This window comes from Felis catus, chromosome E2 (genome assembly GCF_018350175.1).
Source record: "Felis catus isolate Fca126 chromosome E2, F.catus_Fca126_mat1.0, whole genome shotgun sequence".
NCBI classification, from domain to species: domain Eukaryota; kingdom Metazoa; phylum Chordata; class Mammalia; order Carnivora; family Felidae; genus Felis; species Felis catus.
In genome coordinates, this window is record NC_058382.1 from 48,425,062 (window position 1) to 48,443,707 (window position 18,646).

The 18,646-nt window shown below is 50.1% G+C and overlaps 1 protein-coding gene and 1 non-coding gene across 3 annotated transcripts in view; both read left to right on the top strand.

The window, feature by feature from the left end:
• VAC14 (VAC14 component of PIKFYVE complex) overlaps positions 1–18,646 on the top strand; it is a 101,179-nt gene that overhangs the window by 17,537 nt on the left and 64,996 nt on the right. Inside the window, exons 9-12 of one of the 2 annotated variants that reach the window (XM_006941719.4) lie at positions 350–508; positions 6,933–6,996; positions 13,882–14,026; positions 14,302–14,367. In XM_006941719.4, coding sequence (XP_006941781.2) covers positions 350–508; positions 6,933–6,996; positions 13,882–14,026; positions 14,302–14,367 — 434 coding nt within the window. The remainder of the gene's footprint in view (positions 1–349; positions 509–6,932; positions 6,997–13,881; positions 14,027–14,301; positions 14,368–18,646) is intronic. The other variant, XM_011290219.3, reaches the window with a different exon arrangement.
• On the top strand, positions 1,529–1,599 carry TRNAG-GCC. Its single transcript has one exon. It is a non-coding gene; the product is annotated as a tRNA-Gly (tRNA).

The following is an 18,646-nucleotide window of genomic DNA, read 5'->3' on the forward strand; positions in this document are numbered from 1 at the left end:
CTGGCACCTGGAGAGCAAGCGGCAGAGCGGGACATGGACTCTGAGCACTGGGGCAGCAGCAGGGACACAGGGCTAATACCGTTGTCCCCAAACCTCACCTGGTTACTTCCAGCTCTGAAGCAGCTCTCCCAGGTCCCACGGCTCCAAGGCCCTCATACTGCCCTGTCTTGGGGTGTGGGGGTAATCCTGGTGGTAGGAAGTCCACCAGGATGTGTCGTATGAGAAGACAGGAGCATTTCACGGGAACTCCGTTCAGACTGCCCAGTAGTCCCGTTCTGGAGAGGACTGATCCCAGTGACCTCAGGTTTAGGGAACACCCCCTGGATGAGGCTACTCCTTACATCAGTGGACTCAGGCATCAAGGAGGTGGCCAACGTGTGTAACCAAAGCCTGATGAAGCTGGTCACCCCTGAGGATGACGAGCCTGATGAGCCGAAGCCAGTGGTGCAGAGGCAGGCAGAGCCCAACCCCGAGGACTCGCTGGCAAAGCAGCAAGGGACAGCCAGTGGTGAGTAGGCCCTACCTCCTGCCCCTCATGCCTCCCAGGCTTGGGGTCCTGCTTCAGCAGCCAGGGCTACTTTCCATATGTTACCTCATCTAACTCGGGTAGCAACCCGGTGAGGTGGAAGTTACTCTTCTCCCCATTCTACAGATGGGCACAGGGAAGACCAGTAACACGACCAGGGTCTGGCAGCTACTAGGTGGCAGAATTGGGATTTGAATCCTGGCTGTCTGCCTCCAAAACCCATACTCTTAACTCATACTGCCTCAAAGACCATTTCCTTTCAGAAATCTTTTTTTGGGTTTGGCTACAGGAAATAGGAAGGTTTGGAACATGGCAGAGGACAGACTGCAGGGCTCACGTGAATCTTGGCCGCAGACGCCCGGCCACCTGGAGGCCAGCTGCCTTCCCTGTGCCAGCCGTTCCCTGGGCAGGAGGCTACAAAAGCTGAGGGTGCAGTTTATTCAGTCCTTGGGGATTCTACTGCCGAAAGCAGTGTCTTTGGCAAATGAAACGGCTCTCTGCTGCCCTTTCACACTCTTTCAGCATTATTGTCTCATTTATAACATAAAGAAAAGCACTTTTATGTCATTTAGAGTCTGGAGTTTAACTCTCTAAATGTTATCTAGAGCTCTGACTGTTTCTTTCTTTGGGAGGCCTCTCTCCTCACTGAGAGAGCACTGATCAGCTTCGGGATGACGTTCTCCTTTGCAGAGTCAGCCAGAGAGTAAATTGATGCAGAACCCACCCAAATTTTTAAGACTAACAGACACAGGTCTGGAACCTGAGTTCCAGGAGCCCAAAGAATTTCTGAAACGTTTCTCCTGTTGCCGTTCTCAGGCTTCTCTTGAACATGTGAGCAATGTGTCAGGCACGTGAGCCCCACGGGTGTCCTGTCCTGGGTTTGACTGGCAGAGCCAGCAGCCGTCCATGCTGGACCAGCTCGGGTATCAGGTTACAGCCGTGCGGTTGCTTCTGTGAGCCAGAGCAGCAAAACAGCTGGAGGCAGCACAGCCATCAAGTGGAGCATTGGTGGTTCAGTGGTAGAATTCTCGCCTGCCACGCGGGAGGCCCGGGTTCGATTCCCGGCCAATGCAGCAGCTGAAAACTTTTTGGCGGTACCTTGAGAAAGAAAATTTGGGGGAATAAAGTTATGTGGGCCTCTCAAGGCAGGAGCTTTCTCACTAGGAGAAACTAGAAGAATCTCAGGGAAAGATCTGTTTTGTGAAACGCTATGTTTTCTGTATATGTATGGTATCACGCAGTTTACATAATTCCACAGCTTTCTTTTTTTGCTTGTGTGGTGGCTTCTTCTGGTTTTTGTTTTGTTTCATTTTGTTTTACTTGATGAGTTACAACAGGCAGAAGTTTCGAGTATTTTATACTGGCTTTAAAAGTTAGTGCCTCTTAATCCATTGAGTCAGAAAGTAGAATAATGGTTGCTGCACTAGAGGGGAAAGGGGAATTAGACACCTGGTTTCTTTTCAGGGTAATGGAACTGTTGCAGAATTAAATAGTGGTGATGCTTTACATAACTTTGTGGATTTACAAAAGACGACCCGGTTGTATGGTTTAAAATGGTGAGCTTTATGTTAGGAAATTTTATGTTATATGCAGGATGTCTCAGTTTTTTAAATAAAGTTAGTACATCTTCCCTCAAAGTGGAACCCAGCAGCTCCTACCCCACCCTTTCTCCTTACATGGCAACAAGTCAGGGCCTCCGGGAAAGAACCACTGTATTCTGCAGGTCATGACAGCTGCTAAGAACCTGCCAGCTGGAGCATCGGCAGCTCCACCGTAGAATCCTCGCCTGCCAGAGACCAGGGTGCCATGGCCAGCCAATGCAGTTTATTTTACTTAGGTAAAATAGGTAGTTTTTTCTAAGCAGTCTCAAAACAGCTCCCCGCTTAGGAGATTCCATGCTAAACCAAGATACATTCAGGAAGCTTGGCTCTGGATTTTACTACCTCATAAACAGCATTTCAGCAGATGCAGAGCTCAGTTTAGAGTAGTTCCTAGAGATGATCACAGCTCATTTAGAGGCTCCATACCCACTCCTTGCTCAGCTTGTAACTGCCACATTACCAAAGTGCCAGGAGAAGGTCGCGGCGAGCCAGGAGACAGTGATGATTCAGCCGGTCCAGTTGACAGGTTCATCTCAGCCTCTGCCGCTTTTTCCTATTACTATTTTCCTCCACTGTTCCAGCTCCGGTCGCCTGGCCAAAGGCGGGAACCTCCTCCCTGGTCTCCCTCTGTCGGAGGGCAAGACCCACGAGGAGGTTCATCAGCCGAGCCTTCTGTGCGTGAGCATACACGTGCACACGTGTGCGTCCCCCTCACCTCTGACTGCAGGACCCTCATTTGTGCCACACTGTTCCCAGCCTGTCTGCTTGCTTTGGCTCCCCTTTGGCCCTGGCACTTCAGGGGTCCGTGATGCGGCCTCCTTTCCCTGAGTTCCTGCAGTGTTTGACGTGTGTACCCTTTTCCTCTCTGTGATGTTGCCTGATTGTCCCAGGTGTCCTGGCCTAGACTCGGTCAGAACGGCCTGCTGGTGAGTCATGGCTCTGCTGACTTCGTACCTCTTGCCCTTAGAGAAGCCACTTAGCCTTTTTAAGCCCCAAATTCCTTACTTGTTAAATAAGGCTAACGATAATAATACCAAACCTGTAGTGTGGTGGTGAGTTTTAAATGAGATTTTTGCTTATAAAGCTTTTAGAATATAGCAAAGGCCAGACACTCTCAGAAACAGGTGCTTTAGTGTCAAATTTTTAATGCATGTGTATAACATACCCATGTACTTAGCGAGGTTCTCTGGACAGGGCTTTTCCTCCCTTGTTCTTTGTTGTTGTTGTTTTTGTTTTTTTAATCATCAACATTTTCCAGATAGTAGTGTGCCCCTGGTGGGTCCTAAATGAGGGATCACAGAGGGTTAAGGGTAGAAGTTCTTGTACCAGGTGAGGGGCAGAATTATAAATAAGGTTTCTAGGAGAGGGCTTGCAACCACTGTTGGTAGATGTGTAATGGAATCCATCCACTTGCACGGCTTTGATGGGACTGGATATAGCGGCAGCTTCTGTGGACCCTGCAGATGTAGGTAAATCATCTGCCTGCAAGGAGCCCAGGACAGACCCACAGTTGAGTAATCATGTGGCCCTGCATGCGGTCACAGAGGCCTGGGGGCTCCAAGCCAAGTCCATGGAGGTCATTTGAACTGGATCTTTTCCTTCTCCTTAGCTTCCACTCTGCCCCCACCTCACCCCACCCCTTTTTTTACTCTGATTATAAGGGAGGTTATTACTGTGATTTTTACTCTGATTATATTACTCTAGTTACGTGCTCCCTGTAGAGATGAGAGGGGGGGAAGAGGCATTCCTAGTGGGGGGAGAGTAAGCAGGTGGAATATATCGTCTGCTACATACCTTTGGTGGCATGTGTCAGAAGCCATGAACATTTGAGAGAATTTGTCCTCAAGGAACAAATAGAGATGTAGGTAAGGTTTTCCATTTAAACACCTAACAAATGTTAGCTCATGTATTGTCCTAACAAGGCTGTGAGGAGAGTACTGGTTACCCCGTTATACAGTGAGGGACTGGAAGCAAAGTCGCATAAGCTGCCCACAGTTGCACAGCTAGTAAGTAGGGGGGTCAGGGCTCAGATTTAGGCCCGAGGGCTCTGAGTCTTTGCTCCTAGCGCCGTTTACACCACAATTCTCTAAAGAGGGAACTAATACAAAAAGGGCAGCCACAGATGTACAGCTTGACTGGAAATGGGAGCATTGGAGAGTAAAACGATGTATCATTTTTACTCATCAACTTGGCAAAAATGTAAAAGATTACTAATATCCCTGTGTGAAGCTTGGGGAGATCGACTGCTTCTCTGTGCCTGAAGTGCATGTGTAGTGGTAGAACCTTACTAAAGAGCAGCTTATCAACGTGGATTAAAATACAGAATTCCTGACCCTTCCACCCAGCAGTACCCCTGACGTGGGATCCTAGAAAAATGCACTTGTGCAGGAAGAAGCGTGGGAGAGATGTAAGAGTGAAAGCTACGAAACAAAGGAAGTTAACTTGAACCCTATTTCTGATATCACATCATTTCATCTACAAATGTGCATGTTTCTAAAAGTCAAGAGGGAGGAGGCAGCCAGGGGCGTGGAATCCTGGCTGCTGTTCCAGGCTGGCCCACCAGCCTTCCCCGTGTGCCCTCCTCCCCTTTGCCAAGATCTGTTCCATCAGGCCCAGCCTGCGCCTGGCCCCACTGAGCTGTGCCCTGTCCCGCACAGGGCCTCTGGGACTAGAGGGGGCAGGCAGCAGCTCAGAGCCTTCCTGTTCATCGTGGAAATCAAGGCCCTCTTTACTTGGGGGTTGAGGGTGGTCCATAGTTCACAGGAATAACACTACACTAAGCTATAGTATAAAGTAAAAAAAAAAAAAAAAAAAAAGCAAATTGCAGAAAACATACTGTGATTCCATTTATGTTACAAAACAGAAAGAAATACTGAGGAGGGCACCTGTTGGGGTGAGCACTGGGTATTGTATGGAAACCAATTTGACAATAAATTTCATATTAAAAAACAAAACAAAACAAAAAGAAAGATAGGAATACTTGTCAGACCAGTGAAATAGTTACCTGCATATAGAGTGGAGTAAGATTAAAGGTTAGAAAGAGACGGGGGCATGTTCTGCTTTGTTTGAAATTTTTAGAATGAGAATATGTTTTACTTGTATAACTTACAAGAGGCCAAGGCTGGCACCATTTGAACAACAATATATAAATAATGATAGTTTTAATTGGTAATCCACAGAATAAAATATGGGCCCATAATGATATGGATGGATGGATGGATGGATGGATGGATGGGAAGGGAGTGCATTTTCCTATAGAAGAATTCTGGTTAATAAATATAGAAAAAAAGAGGAAAACAGAAAATCACCATTAGGCAAACTCCACAGTAATTATTATAGATCCATCAATGGATGCCAAAGTCAGTAGGGGAACATTTGAGGAAAAAACTAGGTGTTTGTCTAGTCTCAAGTATCTTCCCCAAGATATTTATTAATTACAAACAGGAAAATAGTAACTTACTGTAAAGAAACCCAGCAGACACTACCACAGTCAGATGATAAGGTCAACATCATCAGTAACAAGACAGACATCACATACCCCTGATATGATGCACTGAGAAAGTGCGTCACTTTGATGGCGGTCTTCCAAAAATGCGTAACCTCCGCCTAATCATGAGAAAATGCAAGACTAACCAAGGTGGCAACACATTCTGCAAAGTAACTGACCAGGGCTTCAGTGATAGCGAGTTTGTGGAAGATATGGAAAGATTGCGGAACTGTCACAGATTGGCAGGGACTAGGGAGACAGGACAACTAAATGCAACATGTGGTCCCTGATTCTACCCTGGAACATAGGACGTAAGTGGAAACACCAGTGAAATTCACATTAGGTCTGTAGTTTTGTTAACAGTCTTATGTGAGTGTTCCTTTCCTGGTTTGATAATGTATGATGTTAGGTGCAGCTGGGTAAAGGGTAAACAGATTTCTGTGCTATTTTTACAACCTTTCAGAAAATTAAAATAATCTCAGAATAAATATTCTGTTCAACTTTCTGTCTTTATAGATCTACCTCTTTTGGACATTTCACAAATTGCAGGCTTTTATGACTAGCTTCTTAACGTTGGCATGTTTCCAGTGTTCACCCATGTTGTAGCACATATCAGTACTTTATGCATCTTTGTTGCCGTATAATGGTCCACTGTATGGCTGTAACACACTTATCCATTCATCAGTTGATAGGCATTTGGATTGCTATGAACATGATGTACGGTTTTGGTGTGGACATGAGCGTCCGTTTTCTCTGGGGTATATATCTAGGAGTGGGATTGCCGGGTCAGAGGGTAATAACTCTGTTGAGCCTTTAAGGAATTGCCAGGCTGTTTTCCAAAACACCTGCACCATTTTACATTCCCACCAGCAGGGTCCAAGGGTTTTCTCCACATGCTCACCACCACTCATTATCTGTATTTCAGCCGTCCTAGTGGGTGTGAACTGGTACCTCATCGCAGTTTTGATTTCCATTTCCCTGATGGCTAATGATGTTGACTATCCCAGGAGTCATTTTTAACATCCATTGCCTTCGGGCCAGCGGCCCCTTCTGAGATTTCCCAGATGTGTTCAGGTCTGGTGCCCTTCTTCTTTTGAGATCACTGTGCCTAAACACTTACAAGCACGGATGCTATCCCAGAAGCTTGGGGAGTGGGTGGCATTGGGTCCTTAGGGCTCCTGAGCTATAGTCCTTTTCAAGAGCCAGAGTCAAGGTGTGGGGGACTAGAGAGTCTGTGTCCTTATGTCAGTTATCTTGTTCATTCGGAAGACTTCAGCGGTCCTCTGGCATGACACCTTGTTCCTCTCACTGTCCCCAGGAGGCCCTGATGGTTCTTGTGACTCCAGCTTCAGTAGCAGCATCAGTGTCTTCACACCAGCCAGGTAAGTGGTTTGTTCCAGCCAGAGGCGTTTGTAGAAAGCAAGTGGCCTGGGTCTTTCCTGGGTGCAGCAAATTGCAGTAAAGACCCGAGGCAAACTCTCCTTAGGGGGCACAGTGGGTGCTTGATGAAGGGATCTGAAGAACACTGAGCAAACCCAAATCCCCCTAGTTCTGATGGACAGGTAGCCTTGTCCCCAAGGACAAAGATAAGAAGCTGTTGGAGATCAGTAAACACAGGTTGTAAACGTAGAACCAGTGCATGGTAGCTACAGGGAGACACATGCAGACACCTTTGCCCAGAACCTTTTTGCCCGTCGAGATAACGTGGGGCTGACAAGACTGACAAGGAGAAGGCTGTTCCAGAGTCCAAGAGAGCATAGGCTATGGGCCGCAGGAGCCGTCCTCTCCCAGGCGCCGGGTCAGCTGTCATAGTGCAGCCTTCCACATGGGGGCAGAGCAGGCCAAGCAGCAAGATCATTGCTTGCAGTTCCGTACACACTGTATGCTGGGTGATGACATCCACTGGAGAGGGAATTATCACCGTTTTGTCCCTTTCCACCTCCCCTGGACTTGCCCCATGTCACTTTGTCTTTGGGTAGAATTAGCACCTGTGGGGCTGCAATGGATGGCATTCTTCTATAAGGGGTTTCTTCCCTCTCATCCCGACACTGAACCTGGACCCTGGGGAAGGGGTCACTCATGATGAGAAAATATGCACTCAACCCCCAGGAGGCTCTCTTCTCCCTGGACCTTTAGAATCTTTCCTCCTTTTGTATCATTTTTTCACTTATTCTTATTTCTAAGACCCTGTGGGCATTTTCAAAGTATGTGAGTACTGATTATAAACGTGGACTGCTCCTGGGGCCTCTTCTAATCATTTGAGCAAGGCGGTAAACATTCATTCATTCATTCATCCTGTTAGTTGTCACATACTCCAGAGTACCCGCCAGGCTTCAGCCCTACAGGTTCCAAGGTAAAGATGTGACCCCTGAGTGTGGTCCCCAAGCTTGAAGTTCTCTAGTGGGGAAACAGAAGCAGGGCATGATTTCTGTGACAGGGGACTCAGAGGGTGCTGGGGGCGTGCCATGGTGCCCGAGCTGAAGCTCACTGGAATAGTGGCTGACAAGGGTGGTCACTCACTGGGTGCTTCCTGGCCCGGCTGTGCCAAATACTTTGTGTCACGTCATTGGATCTTGCTGATGTTTCAATCCCATGGGGTCATTAGTAGTATTAATTCCTTTTAGGGCTGAGGAGGGACCGGAGACCTGGGGGCTGCTGTGTAGAGAAAGAATTAGGAGGGTCGGGCGAATGCAAACCACCTCGGGGGCCACAGCTTCTTTCCCGTGGGAGGAGATGGAGGCTCAGCCTCAAGAAGTGGCAGAACGTGGAGAAAGTTGGAGAGACTTTTTCTTATCTGTTTTGAAGGATGACTTGACCGGATTTGCTGATGCATGTGATGGAATGAGAGGAGAGACTGAGGGAAAGAATAACTTCTAGATTCGGGGCTTCAGCCAACTCAGGATATCCTGGCATTTCCCACGCTGGGGTGGAAGGAGGCACATAGGTGTGTGAGTGGGCCAGTCATGGGCTGTGTGCCCCAGGGAGGTTAAGGAGGCAGCTTTGGATCCTGGATTCTGGAGCTGGGCGAGAGATCCGGAGGGAAGTGCTGGGAGATGTGTCCTCCAGAGGGACCAGCTCTTGTTCTGAAGGCTATGGGAGCCTGCCTGTAAGTGGCAGTGTCTGGTGCAGACCTGTGACTCGGAAGGCCCTCTGGCCGCTCCAGGGGGGATGAGGGAGGGAGGGGCAAAAGTGGCAGCAGAGAAGCCTGTTGCAGACTTGTCACCGTTGCTTAGGCCACAGGGTATTGTCCTGCTCCAGGGGAGTGGCAGTGGGAGGTGGAGAAAGGTCTAGGAGGAGGCAGAGGTCAGACATCACTGACTAACCATGGCGGGCGGGCATGACTCTCGTTGCCTCGCTTGGGAGGCAGGGGCGCCATTTGCTGGAGCGGCTCTAAAGGCTGAGGCTGGGAACTGCCTCATTGGAACCAGATTTTGTTTTAGACCTGTCATTCAGGAGCCCATGCCAGATCCTACCCTTTTAAAATTAAAAAACCAAGAGCAAATCATCTCGTGCTTTCTTTATCCCACAAATGGCTCTTTCCTCGTGGCAGCTACCAGTCTGAGTCAGTAGCTGTGCCAGAGGAGGGGGGCGACCTTCAGAGTCATGAAACCTGAGCCAGGTGCCTAGGCCCTGGGCCCCCCACTCGTTGGAGATGGCAGCTGAAGACAGTAGGGTAGGGGCAGTCTTCCTCCAGTAGGTGCTGCCAGAGGGGCACTGAGCTCAGACAAGAAGGCAACTTCCAGGATCGCCAAGAAACAAAAACCCACCCTGTGACTGTCCAGACACACTGCCTGCCCTCATCTGTCCTGAATCCTCTGTGTAATGGAGTCCGACCGCCCGGGCACACATCCTGACTCTGTGTCCCTGGGCAAGCAGCTTAACCGCTCCCTGCCTCGGTTTCCTCATCTTTAAACTGGGTGCGATGACAGTGCCTACCTCCTAGGGGTGTGGAGCTTGTATGAATTGAATATGTAAAGAGAACAGAATGGTGCCCAGCTCAGAGAAGGCCCTTTACGCATTTTAGCTACAATTATTACAAGAACCTCATGATTATCCCCATTTTATGAATGAGGAAACAGGCCCAGAGAGGTGAACTTCTGGTCCACAGTCACTCAGCCAGGTTGGAATTAGTGGCCAGGTTGGAGTTCAGGCTAGGCCTGTCTGACTCCCAAGGCCACTGGTGTGGCCTTTATTGGTTGCACTGGGAGAGTCCCAGAAGCCCACCCGACAGGGGAGCCCCGGACAGGTTACTACGTGCACAGGCTTCCACTCCAATGCCTGGGGCTTTGCCAAGGACTGTGGTGTCATCATTGAGTTTCGGTATGGGTCACTGGCTACATAAAGGCAAACAGAAAGATCTGGAATTCCGTGCTTCCCAACTTCTAGCATCTGGAGATTGAAAAAAAGTTGTAAAGATACTTTATTTAAAAAATGTGGAGTTCAGAAACAATTTTTTTATTTACTTTGTTTCTAATTTGATTAGAGATGTAACATATGAGTACCATAAAAAGTTAGACATTACAGGGACGCCTAGGTGGCTCAGTCAGTTAAGCTTCCAATCTTGATTTCCACTCACAGGCTCAGGGTTCATGGGTTCGAGCCCTGTGTTGGGCTCTTTGCTGACAAAGTGAAGGCTGCTTGGGATTCTCTCTCTCCCTCTCTCTCTCCCTGCTCCCCCACCAAAATAAAAATAAACATTAAAAAAAAAAAAAACATTAGACATTACAGAAATGAAGTGTTGCCTCCCAGAGAGAACCCCTGGAATTAATCATTATTTATTGGTAGAATCAGAAGTATTGTTTAATAAATCGCTATTTTATTTATTTTTTGTTATTAAATTTTTTTAATGTTTATTTTTGAGAGAGAGAGAGACAGAGCACAAGCAGGGGAGGGGCAGAGAGAGAGAGGGAGACACAGAATCTGAAGCAGGTTCCAGTCTCTGAGCTATTAACACAGATCCTGATGCGGGGCTCAAACCCATGAACCACAAGATCACTACCCAGGTCGAAGGTGGAGTCAACTGACTGAGCTCCCCAGGTGTCCCATTAAATCGCTATTTTAATAGCTACAGTAGTGCCATGCACTTGGAAAATGTCATACACATACGTGTAAGACATTAGTTATGAGATGCTTTATGAGAATGCTCAGTGGAAGTGGGGTTTTGCAGACACCTTGAAATAACTCAGAAGCCCCCAGGAGCGACTAGTCTAGACTTTTTGGACCCGATGCAGAAATGTATTTTAAACTGTGAGTGAGCTCCCATCTGCTCTCTGGGTAAGGTAACCCAGGGCAGAGGATACTCCATCTCAGACTCAGGAGCTGAGCGCACCATGCAGCCTGCCCTCTCTAGGAAGAGCCTGGGTTCCCACAGACTTCTGGCTCCCCACGGAGCATGTGTGGAGCCCAGCACACAGCAGCCAGCCCTGCCCAGCGGAGCGGCTGAGAGCTGCCTCCTCCACAGCTAGTAGAATCTTTCCCAGGCACTAAGATCAGTCTCCCTGGTGCCCTGGGTGCCCCTGCTTCCCATGAGCCTCACCTCCAGCCAGCCAAGGGAAGTGAGACCCAGGGAGAGTGTCTCCGGCTAAGGGAATAAGTTTTCAACTGATGGCCGCATGGCCTTGGACGGGTTCCATACTGTCTCATCTGTGCATCGCAGGATTGAGTTACTTGAACCATGACGTCCCTTTCAGCCATGGTGTTCTTGGTGGGTTGAAGCTGACACCTGCCTCACCAGCAATCTGAAGGTGCCCGTGTCTGGGGAGGTTTGCCATAGCCAACTTTTGCTGTGGGGAAAGTTGGAGAATGTTAGTGCACAGAATGCTGCCAGTTCTTGGGCACTGGCTCCACGAAATCCTTCATTTTATGGCCTTGACACAGTGCCATCTGGGGGAGATGCCACCATGGGCTGGCCCTTGATTTGTCCCTCAGTAGAGACATTGAACTGGCTGGAAGCATCTTAGGACTACAGTGAATCAAGGAGCCCATCTGGCCCAGGGACCATCTAGTATCTTGGAGCCCTTATTTGGGCCACTTGGATTTGGAATGCCCACACACACAGCAGCACCAGGCTTTCCCAGTCTCCTCTCCCGCCCCACGTAGAGACTTTGCCTGTCGTGCTGATAGGAAAATATATTGAACGGTCTCTGCGACCCCTCTCTCTCCCTCCAGTACGCAGGGCTGCCAGGTCTGACCGGGCCAGTCCACATAAGGGCTGCCATTCAGCTGCCCCTGCCAGGGGACAGTTGGAAATGGACTCTCCTGAGCCTGGCCCATTAGGAGGCAGTGCCATGTGGTAGAGGAGGCCACTCTAGGCTCGGACTGCTCACATTCAAGTTGTGAGCTCCACCCCTTCCCGATCGGGTAACCTCTGGGCCTGATCTGCAGGGTGGAGTCGGAGCAGCTGGGCTTGGCACTGCCTTCCTCCCACTGGCAGCTTAGGCCACAGCCATTGCTGGCCACTACGGCCCTGACTGCCCCCAGGGGAGTGAAAACAAGGCCTTGCTCCCCGGGGGACCATTTCAGCTAAGAAAGTGGTGCTGGCATGCCAGGCATAGAGTCCCAGCACCCTGGCCCCATGTGGGAGCTGGAATGTCCTGCTGTGGAAAGGGACTCACTGTGGACCGAGGGCTCACCAGGTCAGGACGCAGAGGCAGAATCAGGCAGTTGCCATTCATTCCTCACAGCCTCCTGAGCTCCCACTCTGTTAAGGCCTTGGGGTGTAGGTAGGCTTCTGGAGCTTCTCCAGCTTCTCAAGGAAAAGAGCTATAATAGCATGCTGGAAGGAGCCAGGTAGGAGGCCAGGAGGACAGGGGAAAGAAGGACTTGGCGATAAGAGAGTAAGTCCTGGTCATCGGCAGGAAGAGAGGGAGTTTCTAGGAAGTTTTCAGAGAAGAAAAGAAAATGCTCAGGAAGCCCTGGGATAGATTGCTAGCCCAACACCGTAGTGCCGTGTTGTCCGTGGCAATGGCCAGAGTCACGGGGCCGCTGGGCACGTGCAGTGTGGCTAGTGTGAACAGAGGTGTGCTGTCAGGGTGAAATGCACGCTGGATTTCAAAGACTTAGAACACCAAAAAGAATATGAAGTGTCCTATGAGTGATGTGTATATTGTTTTTTATGTTGGCTTCATGTTGAAATGATATTGTTGGGGTATGTTATATTCATTAAAATATGTCATTAAAATTTTACCTGGTTCTTTTTATTTTTGAGTATAGGACTCAAAAATGTAAAATTCCATATGTGGCTCACATTACGTTTCTATGAGACAGTGAGAGAGAAAGTGATGAAGAGATTGGGAGCTTGTGTTTGCCACCCTGAACTTGTGTGTCTGTGCCTTAGTTTCCCTGTCTGTCTTAGACTAGCAAAGAACCTAGGTGTTTAGGTGTTGGCAAAAGACCCCAGAACTTCCAGCCACATGACTCCTGTGGAATTAGTGGCATCCCCGCCCAGAGGCTCAGGACTGCTGGGCTCTGTCATCACACGCCCAGCCCGTCTGGCGACCCAAGGATAGAAGTACCCACTCTCACCCCTAAACGAGCACCGTGGGGAATCATCAAACCATATTAAACAGCAGTTCTGTTTAGCAGTTACAGAACTGAGAATGGGTCCCTTTAGGAATTCACATCAAATGAGCTTCAGAGAGGCTGCGGGCAAATTAGGAAAGCACTGGCATCAAGTTCCTGCTGCCAATGAATAATTGAGCAGCCTAGAAATGCCACGCGAGACCGTTTTCTACAGACAGGCAACTGAACTGCCTGACCTGGGTCCTCAGGACCCAGGTCCTTACTGGAGAAATATTCTTTGTTTGCCTGGTGAAAACTCTGTCTGCTCTTAAAGGGTGTTTTCAGGGCTTTCCCCTGGACTCGTCGGATCCATTGGTTTTGTCTTATCAACAAAGGGTTTGGACTGAATGCCCTGAGGATGCTGAACGGCTTTTCATCCCTGAGGTCTGCTGGGGCCCAGCTTGGTGATCTCAAAGAGGTGTTCTCCAGTACAAGCTAGGCCGGTGCTGGGGAGGTGGGTAGGCAGCCAGCAGACTGGCCCTCTTTCACCAACTCCAGCCTTGGAGAAGGAGGGTTGAGGCCACGGGGTGAAACTAGCCTCCACCAGCCACGTGGAGGGGGTGTGCCGTCTGCCCGCTCCTGGCCACCGCACCCAGGAAAGTGCAGCATGTGTGTGGTTCTGACTGCGAAGCCAGAGTGGCGCTGCAGCTCAGCGGAAGGGGCTATAGCAAGCTTCAACTAAGCTCTCCTTCCGGTCTCACCCACAGCACGGACAGGGCCCCAGTCACCCTCCACCTTGACGGGATTGTGCAGGTCCTGAACTGCCACCTCAGCGACATGGCCATCGGGATGATGACCAGGATCGCTGTCCTGAAGTGGCTCTACCACCTCTATATCAAGACTCCCCGGAAGGTGAGTCCCTGGGCCCATCAGCCTGATAGGCCCTTCGAACCTGGGGGCTGCTTCTGGGTCTATCTCAGTTTTCTGGGGCCTCCCCATGCTTGGTAGGGTTCTGGTCACTGCAGTTCTAGAAAATCCCTGGCAAGCAGAGGAGTGAAAGATGCTTGAGGACCACTGGGGGTGTGGGGGAGGTCCATGCAGTGCAGTGGGACCCTGTCCACGCTGAGCTCAGTGGTGGAGCCAGGGTGGGGGAAGCTCACGGATTTCCCGGCTTCTCTGCTTTCCAGATGTTCCGGCACACAGACAGCCTCTTCCCCATCCTGCTTCAGACGTTGTCGGATGAATCTGACGAGGTAGGTCACCCCCTTCCTTCTGTCATGGCTGCCTAAGTCATTTGAGTGACGGATGGGATCTGGTAGCTGAGAGGTGCTTGTTTTGTTGTCCTCTTAAATCAGCACCCGAAAAGTCGCTCTCTTCTTACCTGGTAAGGTGCATCGCTTACAGGGAAAGCTGTGTTTAATGCTCTTGGCTTTGGGAACAAGGACGTCTTCTTCCAGCCCTTCTGAGGAGCACTGGGTCAGTGTATCAGCGAGGACATTGGCCTCAGGGGGAAACTGGCTCGGCTACAGAAGGGCAGGGCGGGTGGGGTGTGGTGGTGGGCAGCTCGGCTGGGTTGGGTCCCCAAAGCAAGATCTGGCCCCGCGTAGCTGCCTGACCACGAGCAAGTGGCTTGTCTGGTTCCTTCTCTGCTCAGTGGGGCAGTAATTCGGAAGATGCTAAGTGCTGGGCCAGGCAATGCTGGCCGCTCTGTGAGTTCTTGTTGTGTTCTGTTCATTGCAGCCAGCCTCCATTCTGACCTCTGGCTTGAAATTGGCCCTTTAAGACTTGCTTTGTCAGGGTCACCAAGAGCAGAAGGGAGAGGCTAGCCCAGAGAAAGGGAGAGACAGCTGGGCCCTGCGTCTCTTAGCCCTCTGGGGGGCGGCCCCCGTCCCACCCCATTCTCAGCAGCGTTCCATCCTTTGCTGTCAGGCTAAGGTAATGCTTTTTCCAGACTCCCCTGCCTCCCAGCCTAGGGGCAGGATTGCTCGTGGGTGTTGCCATTGGCCAGGGTGACATCCCTTCCCTTCACCTATACCAGCTCTAGGCCGCCCGTCCGATGCTGGCAGGCTGTACCTTGACTGGTCCCTCTCCTTCCCCCTTCTGGGCTCTGGGCAGCTGTGGGCCTTAGGCAAAGCTGTGTGCCCCGTGAGGCAGTGGGCACGTGAATCCACAAATCTGCCCATTGGGAATATGGGAGTGGACAAGAGCTGGGGGCCAGGGGAGAAGGAGAGCGACATTGCTTACAACCTCCTATGCGTGAGGCGCCTGAGCCTAGTAGCAGGCTGTGTGTGGCCTAGGATAGTTTTCCTGCAGCCTGAGTTTGCTTTCTTGAACCTGAGCTGAAAAGAGATCAGATGGGCTGGTGCCTGCCTCTGCATTTCCAGAAGCTTCCAAAACAGATGGTCTGGGAATCTGCCCTTGACCCCTCCTGCTTGCCTCGTTCACATGCACACGTGCCCTCTCTTTCCCTTTCCTTCAGCACCCACTTCGGCAGGGGGCCCAGGAGGACGTGGCCCGGTTCTGCCTGAGTTGGGGGTGACTAAGGGCACTTGGCACAGCCCTGGTTTCAATACAAAAAGAAAGAGAAGAACTTTCTGATTGGTTCCTTCCCTAGGACTTCGCTGGAAGCAGCTGAGTCTTCAATCCTTTAAATTGAGTTGTTTAATCCCATCCAGCTCTCTCTGCTTGTGATTGGTTTTTGTGTGCGTATGCGTTTACAGGGAGCCGGCGGAGATGCAGTCCATTAAACAGCTCTGTTCAGGTTGCGGCTGTGGAAACTCGATTTGCTGAAGTGCCAAATGTTGTCAGAGCTTTGGGGCACATCTTGTGGGCCTCTGCTGGGAAAGGATTGCAGCTGCTCTTGGGGACAGTTGTGGGGCTGGAGGGGGGCTGTTGTCGTAACAGGAGCCGAGACTCCCTGCCTTCCTCTCTCTAGGGGAGGGAGTTGGGGACCAGGATAATCAGTGGTGAGTCCTGATTCTGCCCTATCCTGGTTCTTCACCAGATCACATTCCTAAGTGTCCCCTGACCAGTCTCTTTGGCAACCTTGAGGGCATACTGTGTCCTTGGCATTGGAAATACAGCCACAGACAACACAAAGTCCCCCTTTTCCTGGAGCTTCCTTTCTAGGATATCTAGAAATCTCTCTGTGGTAGGTTTTCCCAGTATTTCCAAACACAGCCCTGAACTCAAATCGGAGCTCCCTGGGGTGTAAGACCCTGAAAGCCCATTCAGTCAAATCAGACCACAGCCAGACTGGTGGGGAGAGGCGCCTTCCTATTGACGGCTTCACAGAGCCTCCTTCGAACTTAGCCACGTTACATCCAGCCCGGGGCCTCAAGGCACAGGTTTGCCCATCATCTTGGGTGATAGGTAGTAATAGCTTGTATGAAGTCATTGCTGTGCCCAGAACTGTGCTAGACCCTTGCCTTGTAGTATCTGGCGAACCTTCGACAATTCTGTGGGGAAGAACTGGTATCATTTCCATTTTGCAGTTGAGAATACCCAGACTGAAGGAGGTAAAATAACTCACACGCAGCTAGGGAGTGATGAGGCCAAACTCAAAACCAGATCTGTTTGACTCCAAAGCCCCTTCTCTTAATCGCTTAACCGTCATACCTGTGTTCCACCAAGTGTGGTCCCAGCTACCCACATCAGAACCAGACAGGACATGGGGAGCTTGTGTGTAGTTGTATTGTCATCCCCATTTCTGGCCACCTTCTCCTGTTCCACAGGTTCTTGAGAAAGTTCTCAATGTGCTGTGGAGAGGGGTGGATATCTGTAAAAGCTTCAGCCTCCAGACCCTTTGTCCCATTTTCTTACTGATTTGTAGAAGCTCTTTGTATATTGGGGACATTCAGTTTGTCATCTGTGTTGCGAATATTTTTCTCTCCCAGTATAATTGTGATAAACTCACATTCTCCTCACCTTCGGTGAGAGCCAGTGGCCTCAAGGAACAGAGTGTACCTGGGTGTTACTAATGCAAGAGCTGGGTGCAGGGAGGGACAGAGTCTCAGAGACCTAGCCCTGCCCCACCACCATGTTCCATAGTCCCATTGGCCTGTGGCCTTGCTGGGTGTCTCACCTGCCATTGCTTCTCAGTTCTACTCCAACGCTAACTTGGTAGTCCATGCCCTTCCGGCATCCTCACTTGTGTCTGCTTTTCCATGACTCAGGATAAGTGGCTGTTTCCTCAGTACCAGTGCAAGTGCCTGGTCCTTGCACCCTTTGTCTGAAGATCCCTTTGGTCAGAAGGAACTTGCAGGTGTCAAATTAATATTCTTGGCACCAGAGTAGCAATCCCCCCATTAGCTAGAGATCCAATTACATGTTTTTAAGTGAAAATGCTACCCTGATTTCAACAGTGTGGAATGTAGGGTGCATGCCCTTCAGAGAGCCCTGCTGGACGCCGTTAGGGAGGTGGGTGTGCTTCTTCTGCCCAGAAGATGCCAGTTGTCGGCTGCCTCCTAAGCCTGCAGCTACCTGAGTGAGCTCCACCCATGAGTACCAGAGGACAATAGCTCCTCCTCTCAATGTCCCTGAAGGTGTGGCTGATCCAGGAGGGGCCTCAGGACCACCCTGATTCCCCATACCAGCCCCAAGCACACTACTTCCCAGCCTACGTTCAGAATCCTCAGGGTGTAATGGGTATGTGTTATACATCTGTCCAAACCCTTAGAATAGACAGCACCAGGAGCAAGTCCTAAGGTAAACTATGGACTTTGAGTGACATCGATGTGTTGACGCAGGTTCACGGATTGTAATAAATGTACCGCTGTGGTGGGGAATGTCCATTTGGTGGAGGTTGTGTTGGGGCGAGGGCAGGGGTATGTGGGAAATCTCTGTACCTTCTGCTCTATATTACCATGGACCTAGAACTTTGTAAAAAATAAAATCTACTTAGAACAAAAACACACAGCTTTAAAAAAGAAATCTCAGTCTTAGAAGAGAGGAAGGGTGGCTGGTAGTACCCCTGAGAGAACATAGCACCCCAGACAACTGGCCGCCAGACCTGAGCTTGGCTTCTGGCTCTCACCCTCTTCACCAGGGACCTTAGAGTCTCTGGCCTACAAAATGGGGCACGTGATGTCCACACTTGCCTTGTAGAGTGTTGTTGAACGAGACAGCGTAAACCTCCCGACCAGATCCTGGCCCGTCGTAACTCCGTTTGTCATTACAAGTGCTTTAGCCAGAAATTATCATTTCACTGCCTTGAACTCTCCCACCCAGAAGCAGGGTTTTTCCCCGTTTCCATAAGTCATTTTGCAAAGCCTCCGGGCCTTTTTTGTAGGGCTTCTTCATTAAGAAGTTTATTTTCAGTATTTTAAGTTTCGTTGTGATAAATTGAGTGGCATCCCTTTCCAGTAACATTTTCCCCCCAGGTGATATTGCAGCCTGCACTGGCTTAGGGATCAGGCGGTCCAAGAGTGTGGCCCTGGCTCACCACTTCATAGCTGGTTAACACTGAGCTGGAGCAGATGACCTGGCCTCCCTGAACCCCAGCTTGCTTATCCGAAAACCGAGAATAATTGT